The sequence below is a fragment of the Acinonyx jubatus genome, chromosome C1 (genome assembly GCF_027475565.1).
Source record: "Acinonyx jubatus isolate Ajub_Pintada_27869175 chromosome C1, VMU_Ajub_asm_v1.0, whole genome shotgun sequence".
Lineage (NCBI taxonomy): Eukaryota > Metazoa > Chordata > Mammalia > Carnivora > Felidae > Acinonyx > Acinonyx jubatus.
Genome location: NC_069381.1, coordinates 202,819,727 through 202,841,686, shown reverse-complemented (window position 1 = coordinate 202,841,686; position 21,960 = coordinate 202,819,727). Strand labels below are relative to the sequence as shown.

Genomic DNA, 21,960 nt, shown 5'->3' with positions numbered 1-21,960 from the left:
TGTATCCCTTGGGTAAATTCCTAGCAGTGCTATTGCTGGGTCATAGGGTAGATCTATTTTTAACTTTTTGAGGAACCTCCACACTGTTTTCCAGAGCGGCTGCACCAGTTTGCATTCCCACCAACAGTGCAAGAGGGTTTCCGTTCCTCCACATCCTCTCCAGCATCTATAGTCTCCTGGTTTGTTCATTTTAGCCACTCTGACTGGCGTGAGGTGATATCTGAGTGTGGTTTCGATTTGTATTTCCCTGATGAGGAGCGACGTTGAGCATCTTTTCATGTGCCTGTTGGCCAGAATGGCCCAAATCTAAAATGCTGACAACACTAAATGCTGGTGAGGATGTGGGGCAACAGGAACTCTCATTCATCACTGATGACAACGCCAGATGGCACAGCCACTTTGGGAGTCAGTTTGGTGGTTTCTGACAAAACAGAACATTCTCTGACCCTAAGATTCAGCACTCGTGCTCCTTGGTATTTAACCCAAATGAATTGGGTGCATTGAACCCGTACACAAGTGTTTGTAGCAGCTTTATTCCTAAGTGCCCAAACTCAGATGTGACCAAGATGTCCTTCAGCAGGTGAACGGGTAAATGAACTGTGGTACATCCAGACAAAGGCGTGTTGCTCAGCGCTAAGAGAAGGGAGCTTTCAAGCCATGAGAAGACGTGGAAGAACCTTAAATCCCTACTACTAAGTGAAAAAAAATCTGAAAAGGTAACATGCTAGATGCTTCCATCTATAGAATATTCTGGAACAGGTAAAACTGTGAAGAAGTAAAAAATCAAAGGTTGCCAGACATTGGAAGGGAGGAAGGATAGGTGGAACACTGGAAAACTACTGCGTATGATACTATAATGGTGGATACGTGTCATTACACATTTGTCCAAACCCATTGAATGTACGACACCAAGAGTGAACTGTAAACTGTGGACTTTGGGTGATTGTCATGTGTCAGTTAGGGTCATCAGTTTTCACGAATGTACCGCTCTAGTGTGGGATGTTCATAATGGGGAGGCTGTGCTTGGTTGAGGGCAAGGGAGTATATGGGAAGTCTCTATGCTTTTCCTTCGGTTTTGCTACGAGCCTAAAACCGCTCTAAAAAATAAAGTCTATTAAAAAGAGTACTATGGCAGAAGAGAACCATTTCTCCATTTAGTTTGCAGTTAAAGAGTATAATGATTAACTTGACGTGGCTTGCCCTAAATGGAGGGCTTCACTCTGTATTGTTGAAGGGCCCTCCTACCTAAAGGGACCAAATTAAGTTCCATCATCCATCACATTCCTTTGGACTGAGGCCCCAAAGGCCTATGCGTAAAGGAAAAATCCATGAGAGGAGGCAAGGCAGGAAGCAATTATAGATCATTAACGCTTTAGCAAACTGTCTGGGTCCCTTGCACGGTGCTGGGGCCCTGTAGCATTTTGTGATGAGGAATTAGCCTATTTGCTTACTTCTGTCCTGATTACAAGATAAAGGAAATATACAGGTGGGGGAAAAAATCCAGCTCTCTGGATAGTCTACTGTCGATCCCAAGAAGACAAAAGGCTTTTCTAGTAAATCAATTCTGTCAACACAAAACATGTCTTACCGGCATGGAAGGACTTCTAAGTTGGGGTCTGTTCTTAACATCTGGGCCCATCAGGCGCAGTCACAGAAAACAGTGCGTGTTCTCTTAGTGCGGTAGCCCTGTCTAGCTATTACAATCCCAACGGCCACCTTCACTGTGTCTTAACACATCTCAGATTAACAATACTTCACTCTTCACGTTAGTATAAATGAAACCTGGATAGTTTTGAAAATAGAGGATCCTTGAAAGAACATTACTAGTACAGCAGCTACTCGTTCTTTTTTATACACTGAGATCGCCTGGTGCCCCCCAATTTGTCCTCCCCCCTCCAACCCAAAGCATCCCCATTCTCATGGCGTAAAGTCTCCACTGTTGTTATAATAAAAGCTAAGTCCTCTGTATGACACAGGGAGCAACAAGAATCTGTTTTCAAATTACACCCCCAACCCCCCAACCCCCATCCACACACATATTTTGATAAATGTTAACGTCTGTCTTCCAGCTATCCTCTACCATGGGGGAATGACACTAACAAAAGTATGTCCCTCAGGTCTCAAAATGGAAACGTTTTGAGTCCTTGGGATTTATAGCCTACCCATGGGTTTATTTTTTAAGAAGTCAGGAATTAGTCATATCATTCCTTAACTGCTGGAGATTCGAACACTAAGATGTAATCCAAAGACCATAGCTGCTCCACCAGTACATACCCATCTTGTTTCTTAGTCCAACCAAAGGAAGCGCGTTCCCCTTCTCCTCAGGTTACTGATGTGATGATTTGGATAAAGACAGACCAGATACCCAACCATTCTACTCCTATCATGTACCCACGAGAACTGAAAACATAGGTCCTCTCAGAAACTTGCACGTGAATGGTCTTAGGGTCATCCTTCACAATAGCCAAGAAGTTTAAACAACCCAAACATCCATCCACTGCTGAATGGATAAACAAAATGTAGTAGATCAGTACGATAGAATATTCTTTGTCCATAAAAAAATAATGAGATACAGATACAGACTGTATACATGGAGGAACCCCGAAAACAGTATGCTGCGGAGCCAGATAAGGACAAATATTGTATGATTCCATTTATATGAAATGTGCAGAACAGGCAAATCCATAGAGACAGAGAGTAGATCAGTGGTTGTCTGGGGCTGAAGGGGAGGGGAATGGGGATAGGAGGTTTCTTACGGGCTGAATTTATTTTTTTTTTTCAACGTTTATTTATTTTTGGGACAGAGAGAGACAGAGCATGAACAGGGGAGGGGCAGAGAGAGAGGGAGACACAGAATCGGAAACAGGCTCCAGGCTCCGAGCCATCAGCCCAGAGCCCGACGCGGGGCTCGAACTCACGGACCGCGAGATCGTGACCTGGCTGAAGTCGGATGCTTAACCGACTGCGCCACCCAGGCGCCCCATCTTACGGGCTGCATTTAGATGGTGGTAATGGAGCACAACTTCATGAATACGTGAAAAACTACTGAATCACACTGTTCAAAAAGGCGACTATTATGATATGTGACTGTCATCACAGTTTAAAGAGAGAGAGAGAGACACTAGACATCGAAATACGTCCCCAAACACCTCTTCCTTGTGTCCCTGAAGTCCTTTGTTGCAAAGTGTTATTGACAACACCTTCCAGTATTGATTCCAGATAAGCAGCTATGGGGGCTACAAATAGTCTTTGCTTCAGGAGCTCCCCCCAGCTCTGCCCCAATCCGGTTCTGCAGGGCACTGAGTGGGGGACCGCCCATGGCACAGAGAAAGCTGCTGAAAATCCACCTACTCCAAACCGGGACCAGGGGACTCATGCTAGAGCAATTTTTAGCTGTGGAGACTGTTCAGATCAACACTTTTACAAAGAGATGGGGCTGTGTTCTTGTTTACTTGGTACCGGGTCCTCTCTTCTCCCTGGAAGACAGGGCTCTGTGGCATCAGGGAGTGAATTAAAAGCAGTCCTTTGTTATGGTTACTTCAGAACATTCTAGAGGCCACTGCCTAACAGCCAGTGTGAAAAGTTGTTTTCAGTTGGTGAATGTTTTCGCATGCTTATGGCATTACTTTATTTTCTTTACTTTTTAAAATTCTGAGCCCATTCCAGTGTGTGTCGTGCACTTGTGTGTGTTTGTGTGGGTGGGGTGGTGGTGAGTCACTCAGAGAAGCAACTGTAATTTCAAACTAATAAGATTTCATTCCATGCCTGAAGCACCAAAACAAAGAAATTACAGAGCAAACACCATAAATCACAGAAGACTGTCAGAAAACTGGTCTTTGCATATTCAAAGTCCCATAGAAATGCAGATATAATAGCTAAAGCACAAACGACAGGTGAGAAAAATAAAATAAGTTACAACATTTGCCATTCTAATGCTCCATTTTTGCAAGCTCAGAGCTGTTTCTGACCTTTCTGAAGGCAAACACTAAGGGTACAGAGGTCAGTAATTCAGTCACAGATGTATGAACATCTTTGCGAAAGTCACTCCAAACCAACTAAGCCTCCTTTTCGTTATTAGAGAGGAGTTGGGTAAAATGATAACCTAATATTCGTGCAGGGAATTCTTTGGAGTATATTTTCATAGACATTATTTAATGTTCGTATCATTCTGATTTTACGGACGAGGAAACTGAGGTTTAGAGAAGGTGAGTGTCTCGCTAAAGATAACACCATCAGTGCAGCGGAACTGGACTTGAATTGTTTTCTGATTGCAAATCCTATGGTCTTTCCACCATGCTCCAACAGCTAGCATCTGACGAATAATATGTTCAAACAGTATCTTTCCTTAAGGAACCCAAAGTCCATGATCCTAACCCATTACATCCATGTAGCACTCAATAGAGGTCACTTGACTGCCCTTCAGACTGAGGGATTAAGATGTCACAGCTGCTGAGAAAATTTCCAAATGCTTATCTGTACCATTTCACCAATGAACTGTGCAGCAGAAGGCTGAGACCAGTGTCCTTTACTCGCCACTGGACAGATGTCACATCCAAAATGGTACCCACTGCGGGAATGGGTGTCTTCAATACTAATAATTACAGAGCATGTACAAAAGTTAAAATCATGCATAAGCCTACCCTCCTTCAACCAATCAACCAACCATGAAAATCTGGAAACAACTCTCAATAGCCATGACAGACCACCAGTTAAAATAAATTATGCAACAGTTCAAAAAGCCTTATGAAATATACTGTTAAATTAAAAATAAAAAGCCACAGGCTGCAAGAGTATATATCGACCCCATTTGTATTTTTAAAAAATGTATTTACATATAAATGCATGTAGGCACATGGGAAATCGTGGATGACAGAATCACTAGGGGGTAGAACTGAGGTCTGGGGTGGCCACTGTGTGTACTGTTTTGAGTTTTTCACACAAAAACAAGCAACAAGGGGTGCCTGGGTGGCTGAGTTGGTTGAGCATCCAACGCTTGATTTTGGCTCAGGTCATGATCCTAGAGTCATGAGATCAAGCCTCGCATCAGGGCTCCGTGCTGAGTATGGAGTCTGCTTGAGATTCTCTCTCTCTCTGTCCCCACTCTGCCCCTCTCCCCTGTTCCTGTTCCCTCTCTAAACAACGACAACAACAATTTACTTCAGAGAAGAGTGTAACCATTGCAAAGAACGTTCCTTTTCATGACCCTTCTCTCTCATGTTTTTAAGTGTTTTCATTGTTAGTCCTGCTGACCACAGGAAAATAAATGGTAAAATAATACCAAAAGATCAAAACCATTATTTTTATAGACCCCCCCCCAAAAGCAAAAAGGCAGTAGATGTTAGTCATTCACTAAGTTCAACTTTCTTATCTGATTCAAGCCACAGACTGTTCCCATCTCCAAGTATGTGCTGAAAAGCTGTGTAACACAGCCAGCCAGGCTAGGCTACAGCAGAAAAAAAAAAAAAAAAAAAAAAAGTCTCAGAATTTAAGCTGGAAGGAAAGTCCATCTCTAGTCTTGGCTGACTATTAATCTAAGACTCTTCTGTTTTTGCCTGCATAGAAAACAGTAAAATCTGCAACGGGACTTTTTCACGGGTTAGAAACCCAACACATTCAGGAAAATCACCCCAAGCAATCTGAGCCAAGAGCCCAAGAGCTGATTCTTTGCCAATGAGCTTCACCAATCAGCCAAGCATCATCCTTGGTCTTTATGGGGCAAGAACAGCCTACATGGCTGGCTTTTTAGTACTTTCAAGGTTAGCATGGCTTTAACCAGAACATGTCTGGACCTCTGGAGGGACCCTGTCTGTGGCCCTCGTACCCAGCTGGGCTTGGGGTCCCCTTCATGCTCCCAGATCAGTCTGCCCAGCTCTCGTTAACACTTTGCAAACTACGGTCAGTCACAAACCTCCGTCTGGATTCTTCCATACCCAGGGATAACCCATGCGATTATCTCTTTAATACTGGTCTTCAAGTGGGCTTTCTCCCTTCTAGTAAAACATTTGTGAAATCGTGACCTGATTCGTGGCTATATTTTACAACCTAATTAAAACCAAGTTGTACATATTTAAAAAATAGAAACTCACCCCACCTACTAAGCACTCTGGAAATCACAGTTATACAATTAAGCGGCTATCGATCTCCACTCATTTTCATACGATTACCTCTAAGCTAGGCTATATGCTTGTTTTATCCCCTGGCTGCAGCAAAAAGCCTGGGTCCTAAATGAATGCATACATGCGGTATGATGCAAACAGGCAGTAAGCATGCACATATCCCTCACTATCCAAATTCTTGTGTTCTGAAATCGGAAGCTGAAGACATTTAGGTAAATGTTTGGGTGAATTTCTTGCCATTAAACCTCATATCACCTGCCATCTGGAACTCAGGAACCAAACAGGTTGGAACAATCATAACCGCTGTTGTTCAACCTTGCTACCTGGACGTGGCCTAAAATGTATTACTTTTTCATGTTCACAACTCATGCCGCTCTCTCGGTTCCCCCTCAAGAGAAGTGAGCTCACCTTTTTAAGGGGCACCAGCCACATCCTCGTCATGTTGGTAAAAGTTGGTAAAAGCTAAGGGGACATGCCTGTATTAGGGGTCTAGTCACCAGCCTGCTTCCAAAGTGGACACTGGGATTCCTTCCTTGACCTGGATAACACAGACTACATGTTAAGAAGTGATTCTACCCTTAGTGTGTTCAGGGAACCATCAAGGCTGAGAATGGAAAGCTGATAGCCAATGGAAATTCCATCCCCACTTTCCGGAAGCAAGATCCCACCAACAGCAGATGGGGCGATGCGCTCAATACCTCACAGAGCCCACTGATATCTTCAGCATCTTAGACAAGGCCGGTGCTCACTTGAAAGGTAAAGACAAAGGATTATCATCTTGACCCCTTGTGCTGATGTCACAATGCTCAGAAAGGGAGAGAGCTGTGGCAATGACAACTCCTTTAAGATTGTCAGCAATGCCATCTACAGACTGAGGGGTTGGCCCTCCTGGCTAAGGTTCTCCATGATGACCTTGGCAATGTGGAGGAACCTAAGACCATGGTCCATGCCATCACTGTTCACAGATCATGATGGTTCCATGGTGGTCACGGATGAGAATGGCAAGCTGTGGTGTAATGTCCATGGCCCTTTTTCCTGAATCTCTAGTCCTGCCAAGGCTGCGTGCAAGGTCATCCCTGAGCTGAATGAGCAGCTCACTAGCCTGGCCTCAGGAGTGGTAGCATGTCTAATATTAGCTTCCAAAATGAGCTGTCATTTTCCCCAGGGCTCTCGTCTTTAGCAACGGCAAGCTAGAGCTTTTCAGCATAGTGCATTAATAATAAGCTGCTGCTGGCTTTACCTAAATCCTCACTTGCTTAGATCTACGTCGGCTTGGGAGCCATTTAGATGTTAAAAATCAACATTGCTAACAGCAGCCTATATATGGTGCCTACGATAAAGCAAATAAGGGATATGCTCTGGCCATAATTCAGGAGAACAGTAGTTTCTACCTTCAAAGGACACTGGCAAATCACTCTCTTATTTTCCTCCATAAATATAAGAAGGGGACACCAGTAGGTTATATTTAGCGACCAGGTTTTGATCTTTCAATTTTCCCAAGATGTTTTTGTGTACCTACCCTAATTCCTGGTGATTTTTTTCAAAACTTAGTTCACTTCACCTAGGCCAATTTCTGTGTTTCATCCGTGTTTTACAAACGTTCCCACAATTCGATCACTCGTGTTCTAGGAGTGGGCCCAGCAAATGGGAAAACTTAGGAGGGTGACACAATGAATGTCTGCCCAGACCCTTCTTAAAACCCTGGTCATTAGCCACCTAGGTAACTTGTGTTTCACCATAAAGCATCTGTCTTAAAAACCGTTGGTCATCAAAACAAATGTTCTTACGTGTCCCCTTTCAGCTCCACCAAACCCCAAACATTTACTAGAACAAAAACAGCCACGTAGACGAATGTACTTGTGTTTCTGTGATGTGTGTCAATTTCCTGAAGGAAAAATATTCAATTGGAAAAAGCAATTAAAATCTGATTTGATTGGGATTAAAATGGGATTCGGGCTCAGTAGATCTGGAAATCTCTCTAGCTCCGGAGAGTGTAGCCTTGAACTACTCTAAGAGAATGTGATCACACTGCCCTTGCCTGTCCTTCTACGGCAGTATCTGTGGAGGAGGAAGTCTCTGGAGGGGGTGAGGTCGGGGAGGCCATCACGCTGACCTGACCCTGAGCCTGATTTTAGGCTAAGGGTCTTTCAGGACACCACAGGCTCTCCTTCCACAGTTGATCGGAACTGGGTCATTTTATGTTGGCTTCCTGTAAAGAGATGGCTCTTGCAGGTTCAGGAGAGTGGGTCACCCAGAGAGTCTACATTCTTACACAACTCAGAAAAGATCGGAATGGTGGTCACTCAAGGGAAACACAAAAGATTTTCTTTCTGGAAGGATTAAAGACTCCAAGGAGTCAAGCCACACAACCTCATCCATCCAAATTCTGAGTACAGTCAACCGCATCTCAGTGGCTTGCCTTTCACAGGACCAGTTGACCACACCGCACAGAAAGAAATATGGCTTCTGGTGTAGGCACATGTAATGCCACTGTAACTCCAAGGGATTACAACCATCTTTAATCAGGAAAGCAGTCTTAAGGAAGGATTTGTGCTAATGGTCCTTGTTGGAGGGAATACAAGGGTTAGGGGCCTTCTGCTTGCCTGGATTTGGTTCCCGTCGCGTATGTCCAAATCTTCCCCTTCCTCTTACTTGGCAAGAAATTTAACACTGAGCTAACTGGTGATAGGAACGGTGGACGGTAGTCCCAGACCTTCAGGCCTGGCTGTTCTCTGTAGTGCGGGCCACATTGCCTCATGCTCAAACGACTGCGCATTCATGGGAGAAGCACTGTTTCATCACGAGGTGGTTTCTTGTGCTACGGTCCCTGAGCAAACAAAATTACCAGTTAAAAGGCTGGGAAGGAAATGGAGGGCTAAGGAAATGCATCAGAATAAAAATTCAATATGCAAGCTAACAAAATTATGGAAGCCATAATCATAGGATGTAAGGAAGAAAATTCACTTACGACAATGCAGATGACGTCAGTTTTTGGTGAGGGCGCCCTGGCTACGTATCTATCTACTCAATGTATCGGGGGAGTAGCCAAACATCTATTTCCAATTTTCAGTTTGACATCCCTGGCCGTGCTATCAACACTGGCCAAGGGCGATTTCATACTCATTTTTGAACAACTATCAACATGATAGCCAGCTCCGTGTGCCAAGTCAGTTTGGGGTCTACAGACCCAAGCATCCAAACTCCATAATACCCTCAATCGGCTATGTGTTTATCAATACCCTTATATACTCCTCACCTCCCCCCACCTTTCTGGTTATACTTCTCTTCCCTCCAAACTGAAAAGAGGCATTCTCATGAAAATTAGGACCCACACAGTCATTTTTCTACTGCTCCCCTCCCCCACCATCACCAGCCCTGGGAACAGCAACACACATCCATTTGTAAATGTAATGGGCCCTGGTCTAAGATTTAACCTCTCTCCTGGGAAATGTCTAAACGTTGGACAGTCTTCTGTACAGGAGAGAGTACCCAAGCTCTGACGTTCAGGTAGAGGCTCTCATACCAAAGGCGTGAAACCAGTCAGCCAGACTGGTTCAGTTCCACCTGCTGGTGATACCTTTCTGCCAACCAAAGGGTTCAGACATACTCTGAGCCAGCCCAGCGTGAGACCTTAACATTCTAAGTTCTAACCTGGGGCACCGGAATTCCTGATCCTTTAGCCTCTCTGCCAAGAGACTTCTGGTTCTAGTAAGCTCTATGGAAGGGCTTGTTTGGCTTAAATATAATGACACCAACTTTTAGAGCTCAACCCAAAAAAAAACCCCAAAAAACCTGCAACTCACCACTTCCCGAAACGAACATATTCTAAGAACTAAGATGATACTGCATTTGACGAGGGGGTGTAGACATGTAAATATTCTCTAGCCCATCATCTCTGAAAAGCAAGTTTCCTCTTCATTTTGGCTACAGTGATGTCTTTCTTCTGAAAACACGGTCTGCTTTTCGTCTGGCGCCCCATCTCTGCTGTTTTCCTCTACAATCTCTGGCAGGAGGTTTCACTGCAAGGTTTCTCCCAGGCGGAGAAGAATGGGCTCTCCTCCCCTGGAGTTAGAGGACTCTCCTGAAGGGCGGGTCTTTGAGCAGGAAGGGCCAGGAATCCCAGAGGGTCCCCTGCCTGACGCCTGCTCTCTGCAGGAGGCAAAGGAAGGAGTCTGGAGGAATACAGGCGACATGGAGAGAGGAGAGCAGGGCGCCACTGATTGTCCAGTTGGCCAGTGAGTGATTAACTCTATTAGGAGGGGCTGTTGATCACGCAGTCAGCAGCCCCCAAATGGGCCTGTGACCGGGGCTATAACCTCCCCGTGACCCTTTGTAATGAGAGAGGCTTGACTTGAGCCTTGCCGGTGTCTGCTTTCTGGGCCAACAGGCATAGCCCTGAACCCTTTTCTCTTACTGCCACATGCAGGAAGGCGGAGGCCCGCATGGTGGTGAGCAAAGCCTATCTTTGTACAAAACTACCGTTCAACAAAATGTCTTATGGATTTGAATCGCAGCACAAGTTTTGTTTCGAAGATGGAAAAGGCCAATTCGAAGGTGGCTTCACGCTCTTAAAAATCTGAGGGCCTTGCCTGATGGGCCATTCAGGCTGCTTGGGAACACCGGTTTCCAAAGGAATACAGAAATCAATCAGAAAGACCGCTAAGGTTGCAACATTCTAGATTTGCCATGAACCCATTTACACATGAGTTGCAAGTGACCATCAAGTCTGCCCTGTGCCCAAATGCCACCTTCTGAGAAAGGCCTTCCCTGACCTCCTTCCCTAACACAGTTACCTCTCCACACACCTTTCCTTTTTTTCCGTAGAATTTCACGCTGCCTGCATTTAGACTATGTATTTCTGTTTTATTGGCCCTATCCTCACCTGGAATGGATGCCCTACCCTGTTTGCGACCCAGAGTCTGGAACAGTGCCTGGTGTAGTTTGGAATCTTTGCCCTCGCCACCCGTGTCAGCCTAAAAGTCTCTGCCAGCTTCTCACTCCGCCTCCTCAGTCTTCAAGCCTTAACTTAAATGAAACAGCCCAAAGCACTCTTTCTTGACCACCTTCTTTCAAGTAGGTCTCTGCTTTCACCGTGGTTGTGGCCCAAACGATACCAACAGTCTTCAATTACTGCATCGTTTTACTTAATACTGTCTGTTTGGCCTACTCCTGAATCCCAGGAAAGCAGGCTGGGGTCGGTCTTGGTCATTGCTTATTCCCTAGCACTTAGCATATAAGTATCATCAGATGCTGGTTAAATGAATGACTAAATTTTAAGCTGTTGCTCAGCAATGACAAGGTAAGAAAGGAGATCTGACACTCTCGTTAGAAAGCAAATAAAAATCTGGTTTCGGGTTCAAATATTTATCAGTTCAGAAACGAACGGGATTGTTACTTTCACACCGAAAAAACTTTGATGGACTCTCGACCAAATTTGCGCCCTGACTTTCCATCAGGGACACTGAGGAGCCATTGCAGATGGGGGGAAATTCCATTTTAAAAAGATCTCTAGGGTGCTATCTTAGTACTTTGTGGATTTTTCTAGCGTATCTGGAGCACCCTGAACAGTTAATTACTTCTTTACAGGACTGTCCCCTGTAGGGGGCCAGCCCTTAAATCATCTTTGTAGAAACAGCCTTTATTGATTTTACCCAAAGATTTGAGTGGCTCTGGGGTGGTAGCTTCAAGGGCCAATAAGGAACCATCTGGTAGGGAATGAAGATACAAGGTCTAGGCTGTCGTTTTTGTTTTTGTTTTTAGATAATGCCAGTGTTGAGTCTCAGAGGAGGCAGGGGAGGTGGCATCATGACAGGCAGTGGCAATAAGAGGAAAAAAGAAGAAAGCGGAGCACGATACGCCTCAAACGCATAGCCAGGGGTGGGAGTGTGGGTCATCAGGAGTTCTGTGATTCCAGAGAATGGACAGGAGGAAGGGCTAAGGGTCGAGACTGAGGCAGAAATCCAGTTGTAAAAGACCTTACGGGTAGTTTTACGGTGCTTGGATGTTAGCATGCTTTAAAGAGTAGTGGGCTATCCTACTGCATGAGATAGGTCACCCAAACACTGTGGGCAGGACGCATTTGGGGGTCCTAAGAATAGCTGTAAGGAGATTAATTAGAAGGTTAATGTGATAGTGCCAGATAAAGATGACGAAGGCTGGAACTGAGGGAATGCTGCCAGAGATGTGGGAAACAGGAAGTTACAAGTGCAGGGTATAGAATAAAAATCTCTACTGGATGAATAAATGGATACTCCGTGGCTCCCAGGAGAATGGCTGTGCCCACTGCTTTAGAAAAATGTATCAAAGTCTCAGGGACACCTGGGTGGCTCAGGGGGGTTAAGTGTCCAACTTCGGCTCAAGTTATGATCTCACAGTTCGTGGGTTGAAGCCCCGCATCCAGCTCTGTGCCAACAGCTCAGAGCCTGCTTGGATCCTGTGTGTGTCTCTCTCTGCCCCTCCCCCACTCACACTCTGTCTCTTTCTCTCAAAAACACACATTGAAAGAAATAGAAAATGCATCAATCTGAGAAGTGAAAACCTAGTGGACACGAACTGTTTTAAGATGCTTGTGTTTATTTTTGTAGCTTTTCTGTTTCACAGCTCCCTATGTTAAGGGAGATCATTTAGATGTTTTGATTTAGAAGTCCTGCTTTTTAGGGGCACCTAAGTGGCTCAGTCGGTTAAGTGTCCAACTCTTGGTTTCGGCTCAGGTCATGATCTCACGTTCGTGAATTCGAGCCCCGCCACACTGGGCTCCATGCTGAGAGTACACAGCCTGCCTGGCCTTCTGTCTCTCGCCCTCTCTCTTTCCCTCTCTCTCAAAGGTAAATAAATATTAAAAAAAAAAAAAAGTCCTGCTTTTCGGATCTAGCAGCCTCGTGAAAAAATAAGAGTCAATAAGTCACTTACATTGGTAAATAATTTAGGGTTTATAGCTTGCATCAGTACTCTAGGAGGTAATTGAGAATCTTGTGCAACATACTAGGTAATGTCTTCTTCAATACTATGTAACTTCTAGGATCAATTACTGGAGTGAACAAAAGATTGTATGACTGGGGCACCTGGGTGGCTCAGTCGGTTAAGCGTCCAACTTGAGCTCAGGTCACGATCTCACAACTAGTAAGTTTGAGCCCTGTGTTGGGCTCTGTGCTGACAGCTCAGAGCCTGGAGCCTGCTTCAGATTCTGTGTCTCCCTCTCTCTCTGCCCCTCTGCCACTCGCACACTCTCTCTCTCTCTCAAAAAAATGGATAAGCAAGCATGAAAAAAAATTAAAAAGAAATTGTATGACTGATTACTACCGACCTGATCATGCATCTGGTGAGATCAAGGTCCCTGAATTAACCAGTATATAAAGTAAAACACACAGTTGATGGCGTTAATCAATGGCCTACATGTCCTAATAGAATGAAAATAGTTTTTCCATATATTATTTTAAAGTGATACAGCACTTTTTAAAATCCATGTTCTTTGTGAACTATTTATTCAATTAGAAACAGTAATAAGACAAGGTAATAGGCTATCTGTGACCCCCCCCAGCCCCCTGAGAAGGAGGTACTAAATAGCAGGTTCTCAACGGTTCTCATGAATGCTGGGAAAGCCAGCTCTAAAATATATAAAAGGGGAGAATATACACAAATAGCATAATATTTGGTTGTGGAAGATGCTTTTGTAGTTACATTTATATAGAGAGTTGATCCTTGAGCAGCGTGGAGGTTGGGGCCCAGTGGAAAATGTGCAACTTAAAAAAAAATTTTTTTTTTTTTTAAGTAAACTCTTAACTCACATGGGGCTCAAACTCGCGACCCTGAGATCAAGAGTCACATGCTTTACTGATGGAGCCAGCAAGGTGTCCCTCACTGGTAACTTTGAACTGCCCCTAAACTTAACTACTAAGAGCCCACTGTTGACTACAACCCTTACCGATAACATAAACAGTCAACTAATACATATTTGGTACGTTATGTGTATTATATGCTGTATCCTTTAAGTTGAGCTAAAGATAACACTATGAAAATCCTAAGAGAAAATACATTTACAGTGTTGTGCTGTATTTATAAAAAAAAAAAAAAATCCACAAATAAGTGAACGTGCATGGTTCAAACCCATGTTGTTCAAGAGTCAACTGTCTCTATTATAACCTCATCAGTTATATCTAATGCTTGTGATTTGACACTATAAAAATAAAGTCAGGGACCCACTTCGTGTTCCAGCAGCAGTCTTTAGATCTCTACCTGGTTTCCTCATCTAGTCCCAAGTGTAGGCTAAATACTAACCCTTAAACAAAATGACTCCCCCTCCTCATTTTTTGTTGTTGTTGTTGTTATTTATTTGTTGTCTTGGTTAAAGGAAAAATTCAAACGCCTTCCTGGAAGGTCTTCTGCGATACAGAAGATTGTATGTTGCATAAGGGGGAGTAAACACAAACTAAAATTTGCCACAAAATGATATTTGAAAGGGAATGATAGGGTAGTCACATAAAGGTATTCTAGGGTGGAATTCGCTATTGTCTCTATCAAACAAATCCCAAATCTGGATATAGGAAAGGCTAGGCTTTATTCGAAAGAATTATTTGCAAGAGGGGAAAGGCCTCTAGCAATAGAGTAACCCCTCTGATCCAGAGTTCTGCAAGTGTTCTAAGACTAGCCAGAGAAGGGCTTTTCTGTAATAGGGAGGAATGAAAATGTTCCCTGGGTATGGGGAGGTGGAGAGGACAGTGAATCAGAGATGTTGACCCTGAGCTCAGTTGATTCTCAGGAGGGCCCTTTTGGGGGGGTTGTTTGGGGTAAATATGGGTCAAAGCTCAAGGGCCTGGGATGGAGAGAAGTTTCAAGCTTGGTCAAGCCAGGTATTGTGCAGATTGGCCAGGGGAGACAGAGTTCAAAGAATCTACAAGACAAAAATGGGAACTGGAAGGTTGAGTCTGGCCATACTCTTGGCTTAGAAGTCAAAGAAAGAGAAGAAGAACTTGGGCACTTTATCTAACCAGGTTTTGATTTGTAGGAGAAAGTGCTTTGGTGAAAGTACCACGAGATCAGCTCTGACATTGCCAAAATGCTTCAAGGCCCTCAAACCACCATCTTAGGTTAAGGGCAAGCCGAAGAATAGGCGAAATCAGAATTCGGGTCACTGTGCAAACAGGTGCAAACTTTCCTTTAAAAGAAAAAAAAAATGGCCCAGTCTTTACCAAACATTGAAATGTCTGTAAATCTAAACCCTGCTTACGTTTATCCAGTATACATTATAGTGACTCATTATATGACTGTTCTTCTTGGAACTTTCCTAAAGGGCTGCATTTGCCCATCCACAAATATTCTACGTCGACCACCTACAGTCTAACCCGCCGGGCGCATTCCAAAGACTCTCCCTTTCCTCCCTAGAGGCCCTTTATTTTAGGCTGGACACAGTATGACGGCCTAAGCAAGCAGCCGGATTGAGAAGGATTAGTAACGTCACATCCTTAGTTTTGTCATAGCAAATACAGGTATTAAATATCTCACCAAAATGATGTTAGATTAAGATAGGAATACATTTTCCGGGGTGGGGGAAAAGGAATTCTATCTGGATGTGCTATGCCACCTGTGGAGTTGCAGGCTTCTTTATTTTTAATATTATTTTTAGAAACAATGAAGGACTCATGGAACTTACGTGTGGAACCTATTAACATGCTTCTGACATATTTTATTTTTTATGTTTATTTGTATCTATTTCTTTTAGAGAGCACGCACGAGCAGAGGAGGAGCAGAGGGAAAGAGAACCTTAAGCAGGGTCCACACCCACCCCCATCTGCCATCATGTTTTAGACACAGAAATGTTACCGTGTCTGCTTACGTCCAGCTGTTTCCATGGCAGCTGTGAAATGCTGGCATGAGACCAATTACACTGGAGAACCATCTATCTCATGGTTCTTCAGAGGCGCGCACCTTTTCATCATCTTGTACTTTCTTCCCCCCAGGCTCTGCAGGGGCGCACCTCGGAGTAGTTTATGAACGAGGTGTTGGTAGCAATAACTAACGCATCGTGTTTAAGGTTACAAGATCCCCAAACCAAAAACTACAGGTAGAGACTTCGGCCTGATGTGTCTGCAAGAACACAAGATTCAGATGCTTTCAGAGAGGCCTTCAAAACATTACCATTCTCGTCTTCCACTTCGTATCAACGTCTGGTGTTTAAATGCACATGACCTCAGCGTCTCGCGTCGCCAAGGCTGGGAAATGTCCAAAGTGTCGCCCAAAGAGTATTTGCCATTGGGTTTTGATTTGCGTATCCGTTCACCTTGGCTTTTCCAGGATAATCTCAATCACCAAGATTTCTGTGCCGTTTTCCAAGGATATTTTCTGAACCAGGATCCATCTTGTGAATGGCTCTTCATATTTTAATCTTAAAGGTGACACCCTAAAAAGGCTCTAGGTGGTTTTACACTCTTTTATAGATTTTCCTCAAACTATTCTTTATGAAGGTATAAAATTATACAAAATATCCATAGGAGAGCTAGATAACAGATTAGCACACCTTAAACACCCTTTGAGGTTACTGAGATGGTTTTAAATAAAGACAAGCACCTGGTTTCCCAAAACTCAGACTTTGGACAGTTTTAGTTATTTAGTCCATTCAGTGTTAAACATACCCTTTTAGTTGTCCCCAGGGAAAATAGTCAAACATTCTTTGTAGATTAGTATTTTTTTTTTTAAGCATAAAATCCAGTCTTCTACGTTGCTTTCTACAGTACAAATTTAGGTTTTCATTTCTGAATCCAGCCCCCACTAGGCAAGAGCCTCAAAGAACATTCAGCTTCTTTGGAATGCTTACCCAAGTGAATGAGCCCCATCTTTTTTTTTTTTTTTTTAATGAATTCTAATTAAACATGCACACTGTGATCCTTGTTGGCTAGAGAAAAATGGAGACTTTCCGTCTGTCCCCTTGTGTCCATTCTTTCTAGCTAAATGTTTTCCCCAATTATGTAGACAAACACTGAAAATTGCTCAACCTTGATTTATTTCAGGAAGCTGTCATTTAAGAAGCCCTGATGGGGGCGTGGTCAGGCTGGGCTGGGCTCACTTCCCACCGGCAACCCAGATACCGGTGTGTAATCAATTGTAGTGTTCGTATTAAACCCAGAGTTTCATTTTCTCCTTTGACTGAACCTTCTGTTATGGCCTCATAAAAGAAATCAGCTCCCTTATTTCCCTCATTTAGCTTTTATTTGTGTAGCAGTGTTCGTTTAAAAACAAGCGAGTTTACTGCTTCTCATAACTTGCTAATTTCCAAGTTAGTTTTTGGAAAAACCTCCAGGATGTCATTTCCCAGACTCCAAAGTCAAACTGCTATGTATTTGAAAAACATTTTCAAGTTGAACAAAACATTTTTCCCTTCTGATTTCAGTGCCTGTGAATGCCAGAAGAAATTTAATTTTAAAAGGAACAAAAAAACGAACATCTTTTTCTAGTTAAATCTGAGCATATGCAATACAATGAATTTATATGTGTACACACACACACACACACACACACACACACACACACACACACACACACACACACACACAGAAGCTCAGAGGAAGACTCGTGGGCTTGATGTTTGCCATTGCACTTGGGCCTGAACTAGGAGGAGTGCTGAATCCTCAGTGCTTCCATCTGCCCCCCTGGCTTGAATCTGCAAGGCCAAATGATTCCTAGCAACTCAGACTTGGGGAGGGTCCAACTATCTCCTTAAGGACACTTTTCACAGGGAACCACTGTTGCTCTTTAGGGTGGACACCAAGAAAAAGTGACATGAGCCAACCCAGTCAAGGTATGGGGCGGTGGGGGCGGGGGGTTGGGTCATTCCAGGGAAATTTTATAGGGCCAGATGCATTGTTGAAGTCAGAACATATGATTAAAGACTGCATATCCTCAAAGACATCACCATCAATATTTTTATAGTTGTAAAACTCTTAAAATAAGACGGGTCCTATGTTCAATTGGTTCAACCCCGTATTTCATAGACAGTCAAACTGAGGACCCGAAAGAAATGTCATTTGGGTAGTTATTAGTAAGCTCTGGACTATGATTGGTTGCACATCTCTGAGTCCATTCGGGCCTTGCCATGCCCCCTAGGAAGGCTTCCACTCCTACCACTGAAACATACACTGTGTTAAATAGAGAGGGAACAAAGTAGACTTGAATTAAAATTCAAGTCTCCTAACTCTTAAGGTTCCCTTCCCCCCCCCTTTTTTTTAAATGTTTATTTTTGAGAGAGAGAGAGAGAGAGAGACAGAGCCTGAGCAAGGGAAGGGCAGAGAGAGAGGGAGACACAGAATCAGAAGCAGGCTCTGGGCTCTGAGCTGTGAGCACAGAGCCCGATGTGGGGTTTGAACCCACAAACTGCAATATCAGGACCTGAGCCAAAGTTGGACGCTTAACCAACTGAGCGACTGACGCGCCCCAAGCACTTTGGTTCTCCGATTCTTTGATTCAGTTATTCCTTTTAGGCTAAAAGTTTCATGAGTCATCTTGACCCTACTTCCCTCTTTTTCTTACGCATTCACGCATGAACTTGGGAGTCCTGTTTAATCTCCTACGACACCATTTATCACAAGGCAGCATAAAAACCGTATATGGTGATCCAATGTTGTGTAGACAGGCCAGGAGATAGATGGAAAAGGCGAACTACCCTCAAATCAATAAATGAGGTAGAATTTAGGGAACTTTTTCTTATTTTCTTGGTTTTTGTATTAATGTGGTTCACTACTTATCAAGTGAAAAATAAAATTAATCGAGCACATTTAAGATGCAAAAAAGCAGGAGTACATTGAACGTAATTCCTGAACGGTGGTTCATGGCCAGGATTCTGGGATCAGACAGTCCTAGGTTGAAATCCTGTGTTTCCTATTGCCTACGTCAGCTTGGCTGACCTTCTCAAGCTGCTTCCTTGCCCTTGAGATGAGAATAATAATAGCGCCTATACTGCACTCAGTGATGTTTGTAAAGTCCACTGCTTCCTGTCTGGGAGTCAGGACTCCATAAATGATGGCTATGGCTGCACTTACAGTTATCATGGTCTTGAAAGCTGGCACAGAGGCCACGCTCACCTGAAAATCCTCAGGCTGTGCCCGCATAGCCACACGTGGCCTTGCACTTTTGAATTCTAGAATGTTGTTTGCTCTTAAGCAGTTACACTGTGGCTCCTTGAAAGTGGTATATTCACTGGCCTCACAGAGGAAGTAAGAGCACGTGAGCTGGACCCAGCCCGGCAAGGGCAGTGCTGGGGCTCGGACACCAGCAGGTGGACTGGACACGGGGGCTGGTACCCCGGGAGTCGGTTGAGCCAGCAAGCCTCAGTTTCCCAGATTAGCCCTTAGATGACCGAGGCCCAACTCCAAGCAGGCCTAGTGCCTCCCGGCTACCGTGCGTGCCCACTGAGGCCACCAGAGCAAAAGGCTTGACTAGTGTTGGTGGCAGCGGGGCCTCTGACTAAAGAGGCCTCCCCTGCTGTCTGCCCTGGGGAGAAGAGGCCACAAAAGGCTTCTCTGGGGAAGCCACCCCTCCCCCACCCCTGTGCTGCACTGGTAAAAGGACAGGGAGGAGGACAGATGACAGCCATTTGGTTAGTAAGACTGGGTTTGTCTAGTAGTTCTCAAGCTTCCAGAAAATTCCAGAGGCCTAAATAAAGGACCTCTCGAGCTGTGAACTGGCAGAGCACTTAACTGCTCAAGGCCTTTTCTTCTCCATTCGCAGCTCAGGGGACACTTCCGGATCCTCAAAAGCTACAAGAGACCTACTGAGGAAGTCAGGTTCTTCGTCCTCCTGTGGCAGGGCCGGGTGGGCCGGGATGCAGGGCGGAGGTAGGCTCCCAGTGACCAGAAGCCTTGGAAGCAAAGGCCCAGGGACTAGAAAAATGCCTTCCCCAGGAGGTCTCAGGCAAGGACAGTCCCCTTCAGGTCAAATCCCCACCTCCTAATGACACAAAGGCCTACTCTTTTCCTCGCTCGTCCTTTTCTACTAGGCTACTTTGCCAAATAGGAGGAGGTGGAGTGGAGCATGGGCCTAGGCATGGCAGGGTTAGCAGGCGGCCATCTTCAGGCATCCAGCCCTGAGACAAAGGTACCAAAGCCCTTCTCCACCGTCCCAGGCTCCTGCCCCCCGGGCACATGTAACAAGTCTGGGGCACACAGCTTGACGAGTGAGGGTTACTCACAGGGACCACAGAACAGAGAAGTGAGGGACAAATGTTTGGGAAATCCATGAGGTAGCTGTTGTGCATAGAGGGCTCTTGCACAACAAGAATGAGAATTGGAATGAGACAACTCATTCCAATGAGTTGGAATGAAACATTCCAACTTCACAGGCCACGCACATTTCTGAGGAATTAGATGGCGGCGGGGGGGGGGTGGGTAAAGTGCAGCCATTTTAAGCTAGATGAGAAGGACCCATGGGCGCTGGGCGACAGAATCAGGTGTGATCACTCCCTATGCTACTCGCTGGTTGCCGTCCCCTGGGTAAGTCCCTTAACGCTTGGGCCTCGCTTTTGCCCCCTGTGAAATGGGGTTCTCGAATGTAAAGCATTTGGCATGGAAGGGAGGCTTAGTAAAGCAGACCCATTCAAGCATGCAGCTTTGCAAATGGAATCGATTGGTAGGAAAAAAATACTAGACTTGTGAAGATATTATTTGAAAATTTTATCTAAAAGACCCCCCCCCCCCATGGTCTATTGATTACCTCATTGTCTTTTGTTTTACAAGTGAATGGGAGGGAATCTGGGACAAAGTCCAGTCCAGAAGGGTGGTTTGTAAAGACCCACAGGGACTGAGCGCCCCAGCCCCTCCCAACCCCCCAACCGCCCTCCCCCTGTCTGTCCGATGGCTGCGGACAGTGGGGGACAGTGGGCCACCACAGCCGCCATCCCCCACAGTGGATTCAGAGAAACTGAATGCCTTACCCTCCTCCCTGCCTGGCTGCTGCTTGTTTCCTGGTCTGTAGAGGACTTCGCAAATGTTACCTGTTTTTTTTTTTTTTTTTTTACCATGAGACTTAAAAGGCTACCATAAACCCAAAGGCAGAAGACAAGGACTGACTGCACCCCAAACTCTATGAAATCTTTAATATTTTGCATCATTTTAGAAGCTCCATAAAGGTGTCCCCCCTGCAGGCCCCTGGGCTTTCAAACAACTTCATAGTTCGCAAAGCTATAAACCAATTGCACAACCATGAGGAGTTAAGTGATGCATTTAGAAGTGATACTTGGGAGTGGCGGCTGCTCTTTGGGAGGATACAATTCTGCTCAAGCAAAACCAAAGCAAACCTGGGGCGCCTGGGTGGCTCAGTCGGTCAAGCATCTGAATTGGTTTCGGCTCAGTTCGTGATCTCAAGGGTTGGGGGTTTGAGCCCTGAGTCAGGCTCCAGGGCAGAAGCCTGTTTGGGATTCTCTCTTTCTCCCTTCCCCTCCCCTGCTCTCTCTCTCTCTCTCTCTCTCTCTCTCAATAAACTTAAACAAAGACACAAACAAAAACAAACCAAACCCAAACCCAGCACTGCAGCCTTTAGGGAGGGCTGGGAGTAGGGACAGTACTGGGGGTGGGGTGGCCGGACAGATAGGGTTGTGGGCACATTTTCCAGTCGTCATCATACAAGAGAAGGGGAGGACCATCTTTCAGGTAATGGTGGTGACACATGGGAGAGGCTGAAGTCTATCCTTTCGACCCTAGGAGTCCAGTTTAAGGCTTTTTTTTTGAGCCCAGACTAAAACCAAAATATATCCTTCTTGTCTTTCAAAACGAAACCAGTACAGTTTGCATAACAACCCCCTAGAGACATTTACTTAATATTTAACTAAGACTCAATTACAAGATTCTACTTCAGAGAATCGGGG

General features: G+C 44.7%; 1 protein-coding gene across 9 annotated transcripts in view; it reads right to left on the bottom strand.

The window, feature by feature from the left end:
- The window catches only part of SGPP2 (sphingosine-1-phosphate phosphatase 2), a 111,838-nt gene that overhangs the window by 37,221 nt on the left and 52,657 nt on the right, over nt 1-21,960 (bottom strand). The window contains exons 1-2 of one of the 9 annotated variants that reach the window (XM_053215857.1): nt 9,640-9,937; nt 6,815-8,943 (exon numbers count right to left, since the gene is read on the bottom strand). The exons of 6 other annotated variants lie outside the window; for them this stretch is intronic. Coding sequence is in view for 1 of the 3 variants with exons in the window: in XM_053215854.1 (XP_053071829.1) it covers nt 6,525-6,557 (33 nt within the window). In the remaining 2 variants the exon portion in view is untranslated. Of the gene's footprint in view, nt 1-6,524; nt 6,765-6,814; nt 9,315-9,639; nt 9,938-21,960 lie in introns of those variants that run through there. 2 more of the 9 variants (XM_053215856.1, XM_053215854.1) reach the window with 2 other exon arrangements.